Raw genomic sequence first — 16,517 nt, forward strand, 5'->3', positions numbered from 1 at the left:
CTAGACTTCTGTATATTATAAAAGAGATACGGTCCAAGACTAGGTAGCAGCAAAGGGTGTTGGGTGTTGGGTGATGGCAGAGGGAGAGCAGGAGGATAAAACTATAGGAATAGGACTACCATTGTCTTGGGCTGATTTGGGGCCAGGTTGTGACAATGGTAAAGTTTGTTTCTGATGCGCCTTTCTTCACGCTTCCTACCACCCATCCTTCCCCTCCAGTATCTCTCCTACTTACAATATCTCTTCTAGGCATCAGAATCTTGAGGGGCAAACTATAAACTTACACTTAAAATTCTGGTATTTAATAGGTTATGGCTTTCAGGGGTGATCACTGCATGTTAAGCAAAAATAACTCAAAGGAATCCTCTAAATGGTAGAATTCCAGCTAATTAATGGGAGTAATGTTTGGGGAGCAGAAGAGTTTTTCTCCCATCCCTGTAGCCATACTATGTGATTGCCTATATCTAAGATGGGTCTGGAGAATGAGTCTTTCTAGCTGCCAGATATGTTGCTGTGTCCTTGACTCAACCCTATGAGGTTTGGAACCATTACAACAACAGAGGTACAGTCTCCAATCAGACTGGAGAGGAGAAACAAAGGCTTGGAGGACACACAGACTGACCGTTAATCACAAGTTGTTTCTGGTCACTCTCAAAGTGTTTTTGGGTAAAGGTTGATCTTGGTTTCTCCCTGTTTCAGAGAAAGGGGTAGGAAAGGGCTGAGACAAAACAAAGTAGAAGGCTAGAGACTGAATTTTCAATGCTCTTTAAGAGAACTTTAATGCTGTAATTCAAAGTTACTATATGAAAGATGCAGTGGACCTAAGTCTTCAGAGAAAGGTGATACTCCATTCTCGAAGGCATCTGGAGATCTTCTGGGCTTCTCGCTGAGTAGCTCCACATGCTAGCATGAGCCACATCTGGAAGTCGTCTTCTTTCTTGTGCATGAGGAGGTACTGGCCCAACAATACATATGCCTGAGAGGAGACAGCAGAGGGGTGAGCAAGGCGAGGGGGAAAGAGTGTCAGCATGTTTCATGGAGAGTTAGCTTAGCCTCCTGGGAGGGGGGCAGGTGGGCTACCTGAGAAACACTGTGTGACTTTGGACAAACACGTGGCGCACCAGGCTACATTTTAAGACTGTAATTCGCAGAACAGAAGCCAATCTCATTGATAGAAAAGTATCCTCACTAGGCTTTTTTTATGCCAGTGAAATTATAGGTTTCCTTTAAAAAAACAGGCAAACAAACATAAAAATCATTATTTCCCAGAACAAGAGACCATGTGTAAGAGTAGAATCCCGCAGGATACAAAGCACCAACATGGTTTATGAGAGAATTGTGCCCTCTGCTTCTCTGGAGGGTTAGGAACTAGTTGGAAGTCATCTCTCCCAGGGGCACGGTTACCACTGGGACTAGGGTGACTTTTGGATGTGTTTCTCAGGTATGGGATGACACATTTCTATAAACAAAAGCATCAATAAAACAAACACAGAAGCAATTAGATGCCTCCTTTTCCGTTCCATTCTGGGCCATGAGATCATCCTATTTGACTGGAAGCACGATATAGCAGAAAAGAATACTAGGGTGAGAAGAGACCAGTGTTCTAGAGCTACGATAGCCACACATAAAAATCACTTACACATGTTACTTCATGCCATCTTCACAACAACCCCATGAGTCAGGTCAGTTATTAGCACCATTTTAACACTGAGGCAGACAGAAGTCACATGGCTTGCCCAACTGAGTCATTGAGGCAGTTTTCAAACTCAGATCTTCTTGCCTCCCAAGTCCAACACTCTGTCTACTGTACCACTCGGCTGCCTCCTAATATAACCTAGCATTTGGACAAGTCATTTTCCTAATTATGTCTCTATATCATTTATGGAGACTTTTCCCTCCACTCCCTATATTCCTAGTATTGTAAGGATCATATGAGTGTATATAAAACCTCTTTGGAAAAGCATAAGGCCCTATGAAGATAAAAGATATTACTATTTTTCAATCTTTCTTTTCCTTTCTCATTTTCTACATCTTGGAATAGGTTTAGTCCCTTTTAGTCAAATGAGATAGGGTATTTGAAGCTACTTTCATCCATCAAGAGTGTCTACTGATCTAAAACCAAATATAAAATTAAAGTTTGACTTATTAAGATGGCTGCCTTAGGTTGCCTGCTGCTGACTTGGAACCTAGGGATTGTGATTTCTAATGTTATTCCAAAAGATATATTATCAACTTTTAGGTGTCCTCCCTCCCCTCCTAAATATCATACACCATTCAGTTAAAAAAAAAAATCTTCCAACAAACCATATATTCTATTATTAACTGCCACAACATTTAAGTTTAAGGCATATGTTATATAAGGACTACATATTATATTTAGTCACATTTTTGAAACAGGGTGATTTCCCATGGCACAATTGAAAATTATGTATGGTTATATGGTTTCTAAATTATCTTATCAATGTCTACCATATTTTCTGTGGTAGACTTTATTGAGATAGTTTGTCAAACTCATGTAATTCCCTGCCTCCTATTCATCCCAACCGTTGGTAAATTTATCTGGACGTTAAAATAACTAATGCTACAAATGCTAAGTGGTGAAGACAAGACATCTTACACCTTCATTCTATAGCTGGGGAAGGAAATGAAGTCCCAGCCCTCTGAATCTCTTACACTCTGCTGCTACAATCAGCTGGACATTAGAAGTTGAAGTCTCAACCAGACTGACTCTTGGGGAAGCCGGGGAATGCTTGGTATGTGACACAAGAGGAAAACTTTCCAGGAATGTCCCAGAAAGACAGGATTCATTTTACAGTCTCTGTAGCCAATTTGCAACCTGACACGGTATTTTCCCCCCCCTTTTTTCCTTTTTTTTTTTTTTTGGGGGGGGGGAGGTTGTTCAGTGTACAGCCAATCAAGCAGGCTGAAAAGAAAAGTTAATATGCATTCTCAAAAGGGGTTTAAGGAAGATGAGGTCTGGGTTCTATCTATGGCTCTTGGCTGTACACAGACTCCCTCTCCTTCTGATCCTGCAACCAGGGGATGAATAAGCATTTCTCTCTTTCTGTGGGAAGGCAAAGCCAAATAGAGCCACAGGAAGTTTGAGGTTTTATGTGTGCCTTTCAATGGAGTTACCAAATGCCTGTTTTCAACATAGCTCCTTAATGGAACTGGCTTAACTTCTGCAAAACAGGCTGAGATTCTCAGCAGATTTTCCAAGCTATAGCTTCCCTCCAATTCCCAGAGAAGTCCAAGGAGAACTGGTCATCCTGAAGACTCCTCTGGACAAATTTCCCACAGACCAGAAGGACTGAAATGAAGATTGTTAGAGCTAGAAACACTCTGTGCTATGCAAAGAGCAGTATTCAGAAAAAATATTAGAACACAGTTTCTTCCTGTAAGAAACTTACAGTTTGCTTAGGGAAATCAGATAGGCATAAGAGACAGATTTGCATTAATAGAACATGAAAAAATAACTAATGCTACAATGATTTACAATGGTTTCATTATGGAACTGCAGAAACTAAAGCTTAGTACTCTGTCTTCATATTGGTTAATTTGGTTATAAAAACAATATGTTTTAAGCCCTATGCCAAAAACCTTTCCCTTTAGGAATTTACATTCTTTCACTGGAGTCATGGCCCTGAATCAGATGTCTCCAGCTACTCCTTGCAACCTATAGAATTAAAGTCCAAACTTCTTAGTAGAGAGCATTCAAAGCTCTCCACTATCTAGACTCAACTTTTTCAGCCTTATCTCTCATTTCTGTCCCTCCACAAACCCTTCCCTTCCCTCCAGCCTTTTCCTTAAATACATTGTGTGTCTGAGTCTTTCTTCTCATGCTACTTTCTTTTCTCCATTTAATCCGCTCTTACCCAAATTTTATAGTTTTCCAAAAGCATTTTAGCCCATGGTGAATTCTCCCTTTTTTGACTTTCTATGGCACTTAGTACTGGGATCACAGATTATTTTTCCATATTTGACTTGGGGACTTTGCCTCTTGACTTTATTATCATAATCAATACATTCCCTTTCTTCCCAAGGCCAAAAGTTTCTTCAACAATTTGTAGCTCCGGGCGCTACAGTGAGTTCTCAAGTATGGGCTAAGAGATATGGTTGAATCTATACAATAAAAATAAGCTTGAAAAGTGAATGTAATCCGTACCAAAATATAATATAATGTATAATGATAATTTCCCCCCAGAACCCAGGGCCCTTTATGCTGCTTTTTGGCCTTTGTGGACATTCACCATGCGCTCTCCTTAGCAATACTTTGTGCTTAGTAACTTTCCTGATAACAAATGTATTTGTACAATGGATAGATCACTAGGGCTTGGAATCAGGAAGGTTCACTTTCATGAGTTCAGATCTTCATGACCTCAGATACTTCCTAGTTGTGTGACTTTGAGCAAGTCACTTCGCCTTGTTTGTCTCAGTTCCTCATCTGTAAAATGAGTTGGAGAAAGAAATGGCAAACCACTCTTGTATTTTTGCCAAGAAAACCCCAAAATGGGGTCATGGAAAGTACAACTGAACAACAAAAAATATGAATTAATAGGACTTCAAAATTTCAGTGTAACAATTTAAAAGTACATCCGAGGTCACCTAATTCAACTCATACCTGCACAAGAATCCCCAGTACATACCTATCCAATAAGAGGTCATCCCATTTCTGCTTGAAACCACAGGGAGGGGGAGCACACTACCTCAGAAGGGCAGCCCATTCACTATTGGATGAGGACATCCCATGTACTTTCAGACACCTTTACTAACTGAGAAATTTTTCCTTACCCAAAGCCTAAATTTGCTCAGTTTTTCTTTGTAATTTCCACCCATTGCTTCTAATTCTACTGTCTAGAAAGCAAGCAAAATTGTCTTCTATTAGACAGACCTTCAAATTCTTGAACATAGTTATCATTGTACAGCTTTTTAGGTTCAACTGGTTGATTGCTTTTTATAGATGTTATTAACAAGCAGTGATCTTGAACCCAGATATTCATAGTGAAACAACGTTAAGATGTCAACTTTCCCCAAGACTATTCAAGGAACAAAGGAGAGAAAATTCTCTCTTCTATTTCCTGAATTTTCTTTAATGGAAGAATTAGACTTTAAGAATATCTTGAAGGACACCAGACTGCTTCAAGTGATATATTGCCGGGACACACATACACAACACACACATACAAGTCCATAAAGAAAGTAGAAGTATAGGAGGATGAAAATTCTTATTTCAAAGTGAAAATCTTATGCTTTAGTTGACACATTTGGCCCTTTTAATATTAAAGTGGGCTCCTGAAGAGGATTTTCTCTTGGGGCTACTGGTTTCATGCTCATCAGCAAAGCAATTTCTATGATTTCAGCCACAGTGAAAGGCTTATATGGGGTGGGAGTCAGGTTGGGGGAGAGAAACTACAATTGTAACATGTCCACAGGTGAAATAAATATTTGCCTATTTGGTATACTTTAAAGGTCTGTGAAGGTCCCACTGAATAAAATCTTCCCTTCTGGTGTCTGAAATTCCACTTCCTTTATTCTTTCACTTTTAGAATGTTCTTCACTCAGACCTCTGTAAGATAGGTTACATAGATTCATTTTCAGTAACTTCCAACTTGCTCTAGGGTAATTTTGTATCACTTCACTTCTTTTGTCCCAAGAACAAGTGGGCCTGTTATTTGCTTTTACAAATCAAATGAATTAATACTAATTTTGTTTGTTTTTAAGAATTTTAGGTACAACAAGAATTGGCCATGTTCAGGAGCAGAAAATCCTAAACTTCTTGGAACCAAGTTACTTTGTTTTTGTTTCATTTCCCAATCTACCAGTTTTCTTCTACTGTTAACTCAATTGACTCTCTCTTTCTTAACCCCCCTCCCCCAAAGATACTATTAAAATACTACATTACATCTTTTTTTAAACTTTCTTCAATAGATGAGATATTTGTGATTTCACTAGTATAGTTATTCCCTCTACTGATATAGATTGCAATCCCTTGAGTTATTGCCGACAAGCAGACTGACTGCCTGGTGGCCAGCCTTTTAGTAATAAGCACCAACAAATTTATCTGGCTAGTCCCAGACGATAGACACCCAATCTGTTGTTTTCCCACCCTCAAAGCCTTTCCAGCTTAGTAGGATCCTCCAGAGCTTATACTACACTTGTATAATTTCTGAGAATGCTGGATCACCGCTATAACATAGTAAATCATCAGAATAGGAATTGAATGGAGAATATTTTATAAACAGAAACCAACTTTGTTTTGATATTTTCATGATATTTCACCTGGAAATAGCAAAAGCTGCCCTTAGGGAATATCAATATCTAATTGGTGATGACTATCTGCCCATAGTCTTGGGAAACCCCCGAAAGTACTATTTGGATATTATTCCCTTTAGTTAAATCCTTTCTGTAAGAACCAAAAGTCAAACAAATGCACCAACAGCCTTTAGATATGTAGGAACCACAATTAATGGTGTTGTTTTATTGTGTCTGTCTCAAGGTCTAAATGTCTAAATGCATCTGCCTAAGTTTTTATTACACATTGACACTTCCATTACAATGTGATCTCCAGGGCATAGTGTGTGTTTTTGTTGTTGTTGTTTTCTTTATAACTCTAGCATTTTGCTTAGTGCCTGGCCATAGTTAGCAGTTAATAAAAGTTTGTTGATTAACTAATAGAAACTCAGGCTGAAATATACCCCTAATCAAGCCATCATTTAAACAGACCTTCAGAGATACCACAGCAAATCAGTAAAATAGATAGAAGCAAATTTTCCCTGCTAAACAATTTCTAATGTATAAAAATAGCAAAGGCTGCCATTAGGAAAGTAAGAATGAAGAGAAGGAAAAACAAAAATAAATAGAATGAGTGAAGAGGGGTTAGAGAAAGACAGACAATTACCTTATCAAAACCACTCTCTATTAATTTGACTGCAAGGTCTTTATCCACTCCATCCACAAAGGAAACACACTTCTCTCCTATAGGTTCCCCGAGAAAAGTTCGTAATTTGACTGATAGGTAGTCCGTCATTCTCTGTAACACAGAAGACATTAAAAGGAAGAAAAAAGGAACAAAATCATGGGTAAGTCTCCACAGTACTACTAAGAACTGCTGATCTAGAATTTGATTGTTGTATTCAGAGATCCTGAAAATGAATAAAAGAAAAGCAATGCAGTTATCCCTTCTATATTGTAACTTTGCCCTTTGTAACTTCAATATATTGTGGATTGGCATAAGAAATTACATGGGAATTTTGTGGAAATTGCAGATGACACGTGGAGGCTAGCAGATGAGACAGAAAAAGTTTAGAAACTCAGAAATGCCTAAAATATATATGTAATAATTGAATAAGATCTATATATTTTATCTTTTAATACCACAATAATCCAAGACATTCTCTACTACAAAGGAAGAGCCTAAAAATTATACACAGATTTTCCAGATTTGCTGGGGAAGAGGGGAGAGCTTCCACTCCTTTAACCCAAGATGTTATAAATTCTTAGAGATGTAATCAGTAGAAAATAGCATAGCTTATGTAATCAAGATTAATTATGTATCATTAATAAAAACACACATTTCCATTGAGTCCATTTCACGTATCCCTTTAATCCCCATATGTAAGTATCTGTAATTGTATTCTTGACATTTTACCTAAATGAAAAGAAACACCAGCACTAGATTTCCAATGTGTATTGTATATAAACAGATATCAATAAAGAGAAATACACACACATATAAATACATACAACGTTTTGTGGAAACAAGAGGTATATATATATATATATGTGTGTGTATGTGTGTGTGTGTGTAAAATAGTAGTGTGTAAAAATAGTTCTGTGTATTGTTGGAATATCTGACTGCCTACATAATGTGACTGAAGGCCATCAAAAGGTTTATATGGCCAAAAAACTATCTTTCTACCTATCTTTCTCATTGTTTGAAATGCCCACCATTAGAAATTATTCTTTAGATGAGGAAATTTATGTCTTTAGATGAATTTTTGCTAAAATATATTCATGAAATGGTAAGAGTAACACAGACATTAGCACCTATGATAACATTATACATGGACATTAATTAGCACCATGATGACCTAGAGTTGGACCTTAAGGGGAGAGGGTATAGCAGAGATACATTTTGGAATTAGGAAAGTGATTGAGCACAAAGCATTGCTGAGAAGAGCACATGGTGAATGTCCAAGAAGGTCAGAAGGCAGCTGAAGTACCCTGGATTCTGAGGAAAATTATCAACATGAGGAAGCAGAAGACTGATGAGAAGAAGTGGAAAGATACTAAAATTTTCTCCTTCTATCATAATTTTCATAGAATTACAGAATTTGAGAGAAAAATGTCAATGAATACTTGGTCCTATCTTTATTTGAAAGATATCTTCATGTGACATTTTTGACAAGTGGCAATGTTTGAAGATAACTAACAGAGAGAAATCTCTTGGCTCACAAAGCCTCTCATGTAAATTCAATCAATGAATTGTTCTTGTGCCATACGAAATTTTAATCCTTACTTTAGGTAAAGGCATAAATGACATGTGCATCAAAATTTGAAGATGACACAGTATGAAGGGATAGCTAATGTACTACATGGTAAAGCCAAGATTCAAAAAGACTTTGATGGACAGGGACTTTAAATTAAATATAATAAGCTGAAATTCAGGAGGGACGAGGACAGTCTTACACTTGGATGCAACAAATCACCAGTATGAACATGGTTAGATTGCAGTTTGTCTGAAAAAGAATGGGAAATTTTGTGTATTGAAAGTTCAGTATGAACCAATAGGGTTGATGTAGGAGTCAAAAATGTTAATGCAATCTTAGTCAGCACGCAACTTCTAGCAATAAGGGGGTGACAGATAATCTCACCATATTCTGACCTGGTTAGACCATATCTAAATTATTATGATGTTCTGAACACTACAGTGTCCAGATAGATAGATAAAAAAGGATGTCCCAAAGAGCACAAACAGTATCTAGAAGAGCCTTGAATTAGCACTATATAAAAGACTGATTAAAGAAACAGACTGATTAGTCAATAAAAGACTCAGAAGGGATATGATTATCTTTGTTAAGTGTCTAAAAAATAGTTACACACCAACCACCCTCAAAATAACCATTTAAAGTGATTTTCCTAAAATATAGGAATCATGTCACCATCGCTACTCCATGAACTCTAGTGGATCCATGATACTTCTGGCATTCAAAGCTTTTTACAATTTTGATTCATCCTACTTTTTCAGACTTATTACATATTAATTCCTTCCCAGAATCCTACGGTTCAACTAAACTGGCCACATGGCATTCTTCTTTTCTCTGTCTGTCTTCTTATGCCTAGAAAGCATCTACTTCTGCCTCTTGTAATCCCTCACTTCCTTTAAGACTCGGTCCAATTGCATTCTACACTAGGGACTTTCTTGATACCATTCTCCCCCAACAACTACTAGTTAGTTCCACCTCTGCCAAGATTGAATTGGTTTTATATGTAGTGTAGACTATGGCACTTAATCTCACTCTTCTCTTTCTCTTGAGCTGGCTCATTCACCCAACCTATATTCACCCTGCTGGATCAAAGATCCCCACAGAGGGTTGCCATGCTGTAACCCTGAGAGGGTAGCCCTACTAGATATAATATTCTCCTACTCTTCCCTATCTGCAACTCCCAAGCCCATCCAACAAATTTACTCCCATTTGCTAATTTGTCTAAGATAAGATATCATTAACCTTTAATTAGAAATATTTGCTAAAGAGAAGGAAAAGCAAGAATAGTTTCAAATATAATATTCCATAAAATGAGGTCATACTCTGATCAATGCACACAGTGCCTAGGAAGGAGAGTAGACACAAATTTACAAAACCATACTATAGAGGTAGATGCCACATGCCTTCATACCCTTGGTCTTCCTCAGAGAGAATCTGTATCACAATTTATTGATGGTTAGTCATCTTCTCGACTTCTTTGCTCTTTTCTTTAGCAGAGTTATTTCTCTGTTGGCTGCTACACCCGAGCTATTCCTCTTCTGCCAAGGCAGAGTAATCTCTTCCAGCCACAACAGAAACCCTAATCCTGGGAACTGCAGAATTTTTCCAAGTTTGCTCCAGTGGGTGGGTTCAGACACAATATTATATTCTTTCAGCAAAAGTTTCCCTAAGCCAGAGATCTCTAGAGTTTTATCAGGCTTACTCCCTTGATTTGGATGACTTTGTACTAGCAAAGTAGTAGATGGCACCATGGGGAAAGGGAAAAGTAGAACATTTTCCTCTCTTTTTTGCCCTTTTTTCCATGAAGTTAATACTTTTTCCTCTCCCCTTTCCCCCCAATCAACTTCCCCAAACTGACAAGCCTTTCCTCCAATAGACAATGTTCAAGCAATGAAGGTGTATTGATGTAATCCAGATCTTAGGTTGCTGCTCAGACTGAGATCTGAGGATTCTCAGAACAACTTAGTCATTTGTTACTGTCCCCTTGGAGATCTGGCATTGACCAATCTATTGCCTCAGAGCAGAGTCTCTTGGATGAAATGACTCATCTTTATCTCATAGTGAAAAACTAAAATCCATATTTCTGCCAGACAAACCACAAAGAGGCAATATGGTTATCCTGTAGTCACACAAAATAGCTAAAGTATCCTTGCTTCTCATCTTTCAGCCAGCATCCTCCTGCTGGTTTGTGGAGCAGCTCTACACACAAAAGTTATTGTTTGTCCTTCATTTTGGAAGGGGAACATGACATCAGGGAGGGGATGCCATGACATGTAAATCAGAAAAGACTTAATTCCTCTTCCATATAATAACACTTCAAGTACTTGAAGATGACTATCAAGTTCCTCCTGAGACTTCTCTTCTTCACACTAAACCTACTCACATTCCTTAACTGATTCTTATATGACAAAGATTGAAAGCCTTTTACCTTATTGTCCTCTTCTGAACACTCAACATCTTTTCTTTATCTGTGGTGCCCCCAAATTGAACTCAATAATTCAGATGTGGTCTGTTTGTAGCATAGAATGGAGGGACTATCGCCTCCCTATTCCTGGAAGCTGTGTCCCTGTGCCCTATTAATGCAGCCCAAGATTGCATTAACATTTTTTTCTGACCACATTATATTGCTGACTCATTGAATATGTAGTCCTTTAAAACCCCAAAATCCTTTTCAGACAAACTGCTACCTAATTGTTAACTATACAAGTAAAGCTGGGTTTTTTTTACATGTGAGGGTAAAGCTTTATATTTATTCTTGTATTTATTTCATCTTTGTTAGATTCAGTCCTCATAGCTCTAACATCTAGAAATCTTTTGTTTAGATATTATTCTACATAATGCTACTTGTTATCTGTCTTCTGACCTCATCATCATCCTAGTTGTTGAGTGTATTGAAACTGCTCTCTACAAAGTTAATTACTATCTCTCTTAATTATCAAATCTAATGGCTTTTTTCTTACAGTCCTTTCAAGTGGAATCTTTCACAATACCACAGGAATTTGACACTGTTGACACCCCTTCCTAGACACTCCTCTCCTCCTGTGGTTTTTATGATATGGCACTCTTCTGGGTCTCCTCCCATCTGTAGACATACCTCCATCTCTTTTGCAGGATCATTTTCTATGCTTAAGTTTACCTTTGAGCTTTGTCCTGGGCATTCTTTTCTCTTCATTTTCATGAATGCTTGTAGACTCATTATTTCTATATAGATAACTCTATATATCCAGATTTAGTCTCTCTCCTGAACATACCCTGTATATCTCCAATTGCCTATTGGTTTTTTTCAAACTGAATGTGTCCCATAAGCACCTCAAACCCAATATGTCCAAAAATGAAATTATATCTTCCCTCAAATCTTTCCTTTTTCTGAACTTCCCTAGTTCTATTAAGGTAGATCAATTACCCCAATTGAGTGAATGCCCATCAGTTGGAGAATGGCTGAATAAGTTATGGTACATAAATGTTATGGAATATTGTTGTTCTATAAGAAATGATCAGTAGGATGATTTCAGAAAGACCTGGAGAGACTGACATGAACTAATGCTGAGTGAAGCAAGCCCAAGAGAACATTGTACACAATAACAAGATTCTGTGATGATCAACTATGATAAATTTGGCTCTTCTCAGCAATGTGGTGATTCAAGCCAATTCCAATAGACTTGGAATGGAAAATACCATTCACATCAAGAGAGAAAACTATAAACCCAAATGTGGTTTGAGGCATAGTATTTTCACTTTTTTTGTTAAGTTTCTTGTGTTCTCCCACCCTTTTGGTCTGATTTTTCTTGCAGAACAAAACAAATGCAGAAATATGTTTAAAAGAATTGTACTATCCTTTGACCAAGCAGTGCCATTACCGGGTCTGTATTCCCAAGAAATCTTATAGGAGGGAAAAGGACACACCTGTGCAAAAATGTTTGGAGCAGCTTTTTTTGTGGTAGCAAAGAATTGGAAAATGAGAGTAAATGCCCATCAACTGAAGAATGGCTGAACAAGTTGTGGCATATGAAGATAATGGAATATTATTGTTTTATAAAAAATGATGAACAAGCTGATTTTAGAAAGGCCTGGAAAGATTTACATGAACTGATGCTGAGTGAAACAAGCAGAACCAGGAATACATCATACACAACAACAGCAAGAATCTGCAATGATCAACTATGAAAGACTTGATTCTTTTCAGTGTTTCAGTGATTCAAAGCAATCCCAATGGACTTTGGACAGAAAATGTCATCTTCATCCAGAAAAAGAACTATGAAGATTTAATGTAAATCAATACATTCTATGTTCACTTTTTTTCTGTTGTTTTTTTCCCCATGTTTTTTTTTTCCTTTTTGCTCCGATTTTTCTCTGTCAACGTGATTCATAAAGCAATGTGTATTAAAAATACGTATTTTTTTAAGAAAAGAATTGTACATATTTGATGTATATCAGATTGCTTGCTGTCTTGGGGAGGGTAGAGGTAAAAGAGGCAGGGAAAAAAATTTAGAACACAAAATTTAGAACAAAAATGAATGTTGAAAACTACCTTTTTATGTATTTGGAAAAGTAAAATACTATTTAAAAATTAAAAATAATAGATACGGCTCCAAATCACTTTTTGTATTCAATAGTTATATGGACATGGACAAATCATTTAATTGTCCTCAGACTCAGCTTCCTTATGTGCAAAGTGAGAATAATAATAGCATAGTACTTAACTCACAGGATTGTTGTAAAACTCAGTGGAAATTATGTCTGTATAGGAACATTTAAAATTATCTTAAAGCCCTATGTCAGCTATTATATTGGTATTTATTAGTGTTATCTCTCTCTATCCCAACATTAGAGGAATTTATATTTCTATGACAAACCCTGAAAGGCATATAAGGCCCTGATACTGCTCTGAAGGTGGTCCATCACTAGATTGCTTCAGCTGGAACTGGCAGCTTCCCTATTATTTTTTTCTTTTACAAAGGAATATTTATTGCAAGGCTACAGAAGGAATAAAAGTATAAACATTACTATCTAATGTCTCTGGCAGCACACTTTTCTCCTTTATGACATCTCAGTTTTTGGAAAGAGTGGGTTCAAACTAAGCTTTCAAAATATTGGTTCTACCCAAGTTCATATCCAAAGGAATCTTTCCTCAGATCACTCCTTGCTGCTTAAGGTCTTATGGGCTACCTATAAAATTAAGATTTTTAGGATGCCAAGACTTTGTGACATTATCCCAATTCTTAGAATTTATCAGAGTTCTTATTTTTCTGTCCTACATCCCCTCTTCAGAGTTCTAATCTCTAAATGAATTAGTATTAATCTAACAAACCAATCTATGTTAATAAGTGGTAACATCAATGTCATCCTAGATAAAGGAAAGGAATAAGTATTAAGTGCCTATTTTGTGCTAGGCATAGTATTAAGTGCTTTATTAATATCTCATTTGATCCTCGTAATAACCCTGTGAAGTGGGTGCTATTATTATTACTAGTTTACAGTCTAGGAAACTGAGAAAAGTAGAAGTTGAATGATTTACCCAGATCACCCAAGAGGTAATATCTAAAACCAGATTTGAACTCTTCCTGATTTCAAGCTCAGTGCTTTGTTCACTGTGAACTGCCTCAAGATGAAATTTTTTATATTTCAGCAATGATAAGACCATACCTTAACCAAACAATAAAAAAAAAAAAATAACAGCTGGCATTTATATGGAATTTTAAGGTTTGCAAAGTGCTTTATCTATACAGATATCTTCTCACTTTACATAAGTGGACCATTCTTCAGACCACTACTTAAAGTAATTTTTAAATAATACAAATTTGTCCCTATCTACCCACTTCCCTTAACTTATATAATAACAAAGACACACACACAAAATAATACTTTTATGCAAGTCATAAAATGTACTAAAATGCAAACATGCTAAATACTATAGCATGATAATGAATAAAATTATGGAATAAAAGGTAAAAATGAGGTAATTCAGGCTAATTCCAATAGACTCATGATAGAGAGAACCATCTGCATCTAGAAAGAGGACCATAGGGACTGAATGTGGATCACAACATAGTATTTTCACCATTTTTGTTGTTGTTTGTTTGCTTTTTTCCCCCCTTTTTGGATCTGATTTTTCTTGTGCAGCATGATAAATGTGAAAATATGTTTAGAAGAATTGTACATGTTTAATCTATACTGGATTACTTGCTATCTGGAGAAGGGTGGAGGTGGAGAGGGAGGAAGAAAAATTTGGACCACAATGTTTTGCAAGGGTGAATGTTGAAAACTATCTGCACATATTTTGAAAATTAAAAGTTATTAAAAAGAATTTATATAAAAAAGAAAAGAAATGAAAGATAAAGATAAGGATGAAGTATGTACAGTACTATAAGGAATTCTAGGTAGCTTGGTGGATAGAATGCCAGGTTTGGAGAAAGAAAGACTCAAATTCCTGAGTTCAAATCTGACATTAGCAGTTACTAGTTGTGTGACCCTGTACAAGTCATTTAACTCTGTCTCAATTCCTCCTCTACAAAATGAATTGGAGAAGGAAATGGCAAATCACTCAATATTTTTGGCAAGAAAATGCTGAATGGGTCACAAAGAGTTGACTACTGAATAATAAAAATGCATAATATCATACAGTAAAGTTTACATAGGTGTGTTCAGTATGTTGCTTCTCCCACTGATCTCAAGCTTTGTTACTGGAAATTGACTGTACAACTTTTTAAATAAAACTATTGAGAGAAATTTAAACAGGGGCTCTCTTTTTTTCCTCCTCATATCTTCAACTAATCTTTGAATTTTGAAAAATCTTTATTTGGATCCATTTTTTCAATATAAGAAAAAAAATATTGCTTAAATGATGAATACCAGCTGTTTCATTGTGAGCCTTTTTTGGCTTGATAGGTGTTCCAAAACTTCCCTTTCTTTTTCTGCAATCTTTGCAGCTAGCAGTTCAATCAATTCCTCGTTTGACAGTTTTCCATGAGACTCAATCACCTCCCTGCTCATCATTTTCATTTTTTTTGAAATGTGGATTTGTTTCTGAATTTTTTACATAAAATTGAATTTGAGTAAGGCAGATTTAAAGTGAGAACTGTCATTTGGTCTTCACAACAGCCCTATGAGGTAGCAGCTGTTATTACTATTTGCATTTTGCCCAGCATTTCACAACTACAAAATGTTATGATTAGAATTCTGATTTCCTTAACTTTTTGTGTAACACTCAATCCATTATACTAGCTTGCTACCTCAAGTGACTGAAATTAGTTATAGAAATGTCCTGTACTATGGCAGACAAATAGGGAGATGATTTCACTGGGGACAGTTTTCACTGCCCTTCCATTTACTCCATTAGATGGAGGTAGCTACCTAGTGTGTCTATGCTTGCCCCCCCCCCCTTTTTTTTTCCTTTCCTTACATGACTGCACCTGCTGCATGGATTGTAGGAGGTCTAAGACGCTAAACCAAATTGGATAAATGAACTAATTCCAACTCCACATTCAGAGCATCTGATTCAGCAGAAGTAAGGTCCTGGCCCATGCTGCAAGGGGGTTCCGAAATGAACAGAAGCCAACCCAGAGCTCATTTTGTTATGATTTCCCTTGCCTCCTTCAGATGACCTATTTTATTCTTCCCTTCCTATTTGATTAAAACAAGGAAAGCACTAAGTATGGCATTAAAGATTAAGCAAGGAGATCATGTACAACAGAGGAATTAATTGTGGGGAAACAAGCCACTCAGAAGCTGATTTGGAGGAAAACATTGGTTCCGTCATTGGCCTGTCTGAGTTCATCTGGAACAGATGAGCAGTGAAAGCTAGGACTCACAGAGGCTAAGAACTTAATTAAGGAGCCCACCAAGTAGGGTAGATGAAGGAAACAAAAAATCAGTAGCCTACTGTTATCACACTATAATTCTTAATAAAGACTCCTTTCCACCCTTCCCATTCCTTCTCCCCACTAATTACTGCTCACTCACTTTAAATTTCTGGCTCTTTTTTCCCCTTTACTCTAGTTCTCCTAAATAGGAAGTACAAAATGGGGGAAGGGG

At 36.9% G+C, this 16,517-nt stretch overlaps 1 protein-coding gene across 1 annotated transcript in view; it reads right to left on the minus strand.

The window, feature by feature from the left end:
- Positions 1-749: 749 nt before the first annotated feature.
- BANF2 (BANF family member 2) overlaps positions 750-16,517 on the minus strand; it is a 37,041-nt gene continuing 21,273 nt past the window's right edge. Inside the window, exons 2-3 of the mRNA XM_003758166.3 lie at positions 6,899-7,030; positions 750-976 (exon numbers count right to left, since the gene is read on the minus strand). Of these exons, the coding sequence (XP_003758214.1) occupies positions 830-976; positions 6,899-7,027 (276 nt within the window). The 5' untranslated portion in view covers positions 7,028-7,030 and the 3' untranslated portion in view covers positions 750-829. The remainder of the gene's footprint in view (positions 977-6,898; positions 7,031-16,517) is intronic.

This window comes from Sarcophilus harrisii, chromosome 2 (assembly GCF_902635505.1).
Source record: "Sarcophilus harrisii chromosome 2, mSarHar1.11, whole genome shotgun sequence".
Lineage (NCBI taxonomy): Eukaryota > Metazoa > Chordata > Mammalia > Dasyuromorphia > Dasyuridae > Sarcophilus > Sarcophilus harrisii.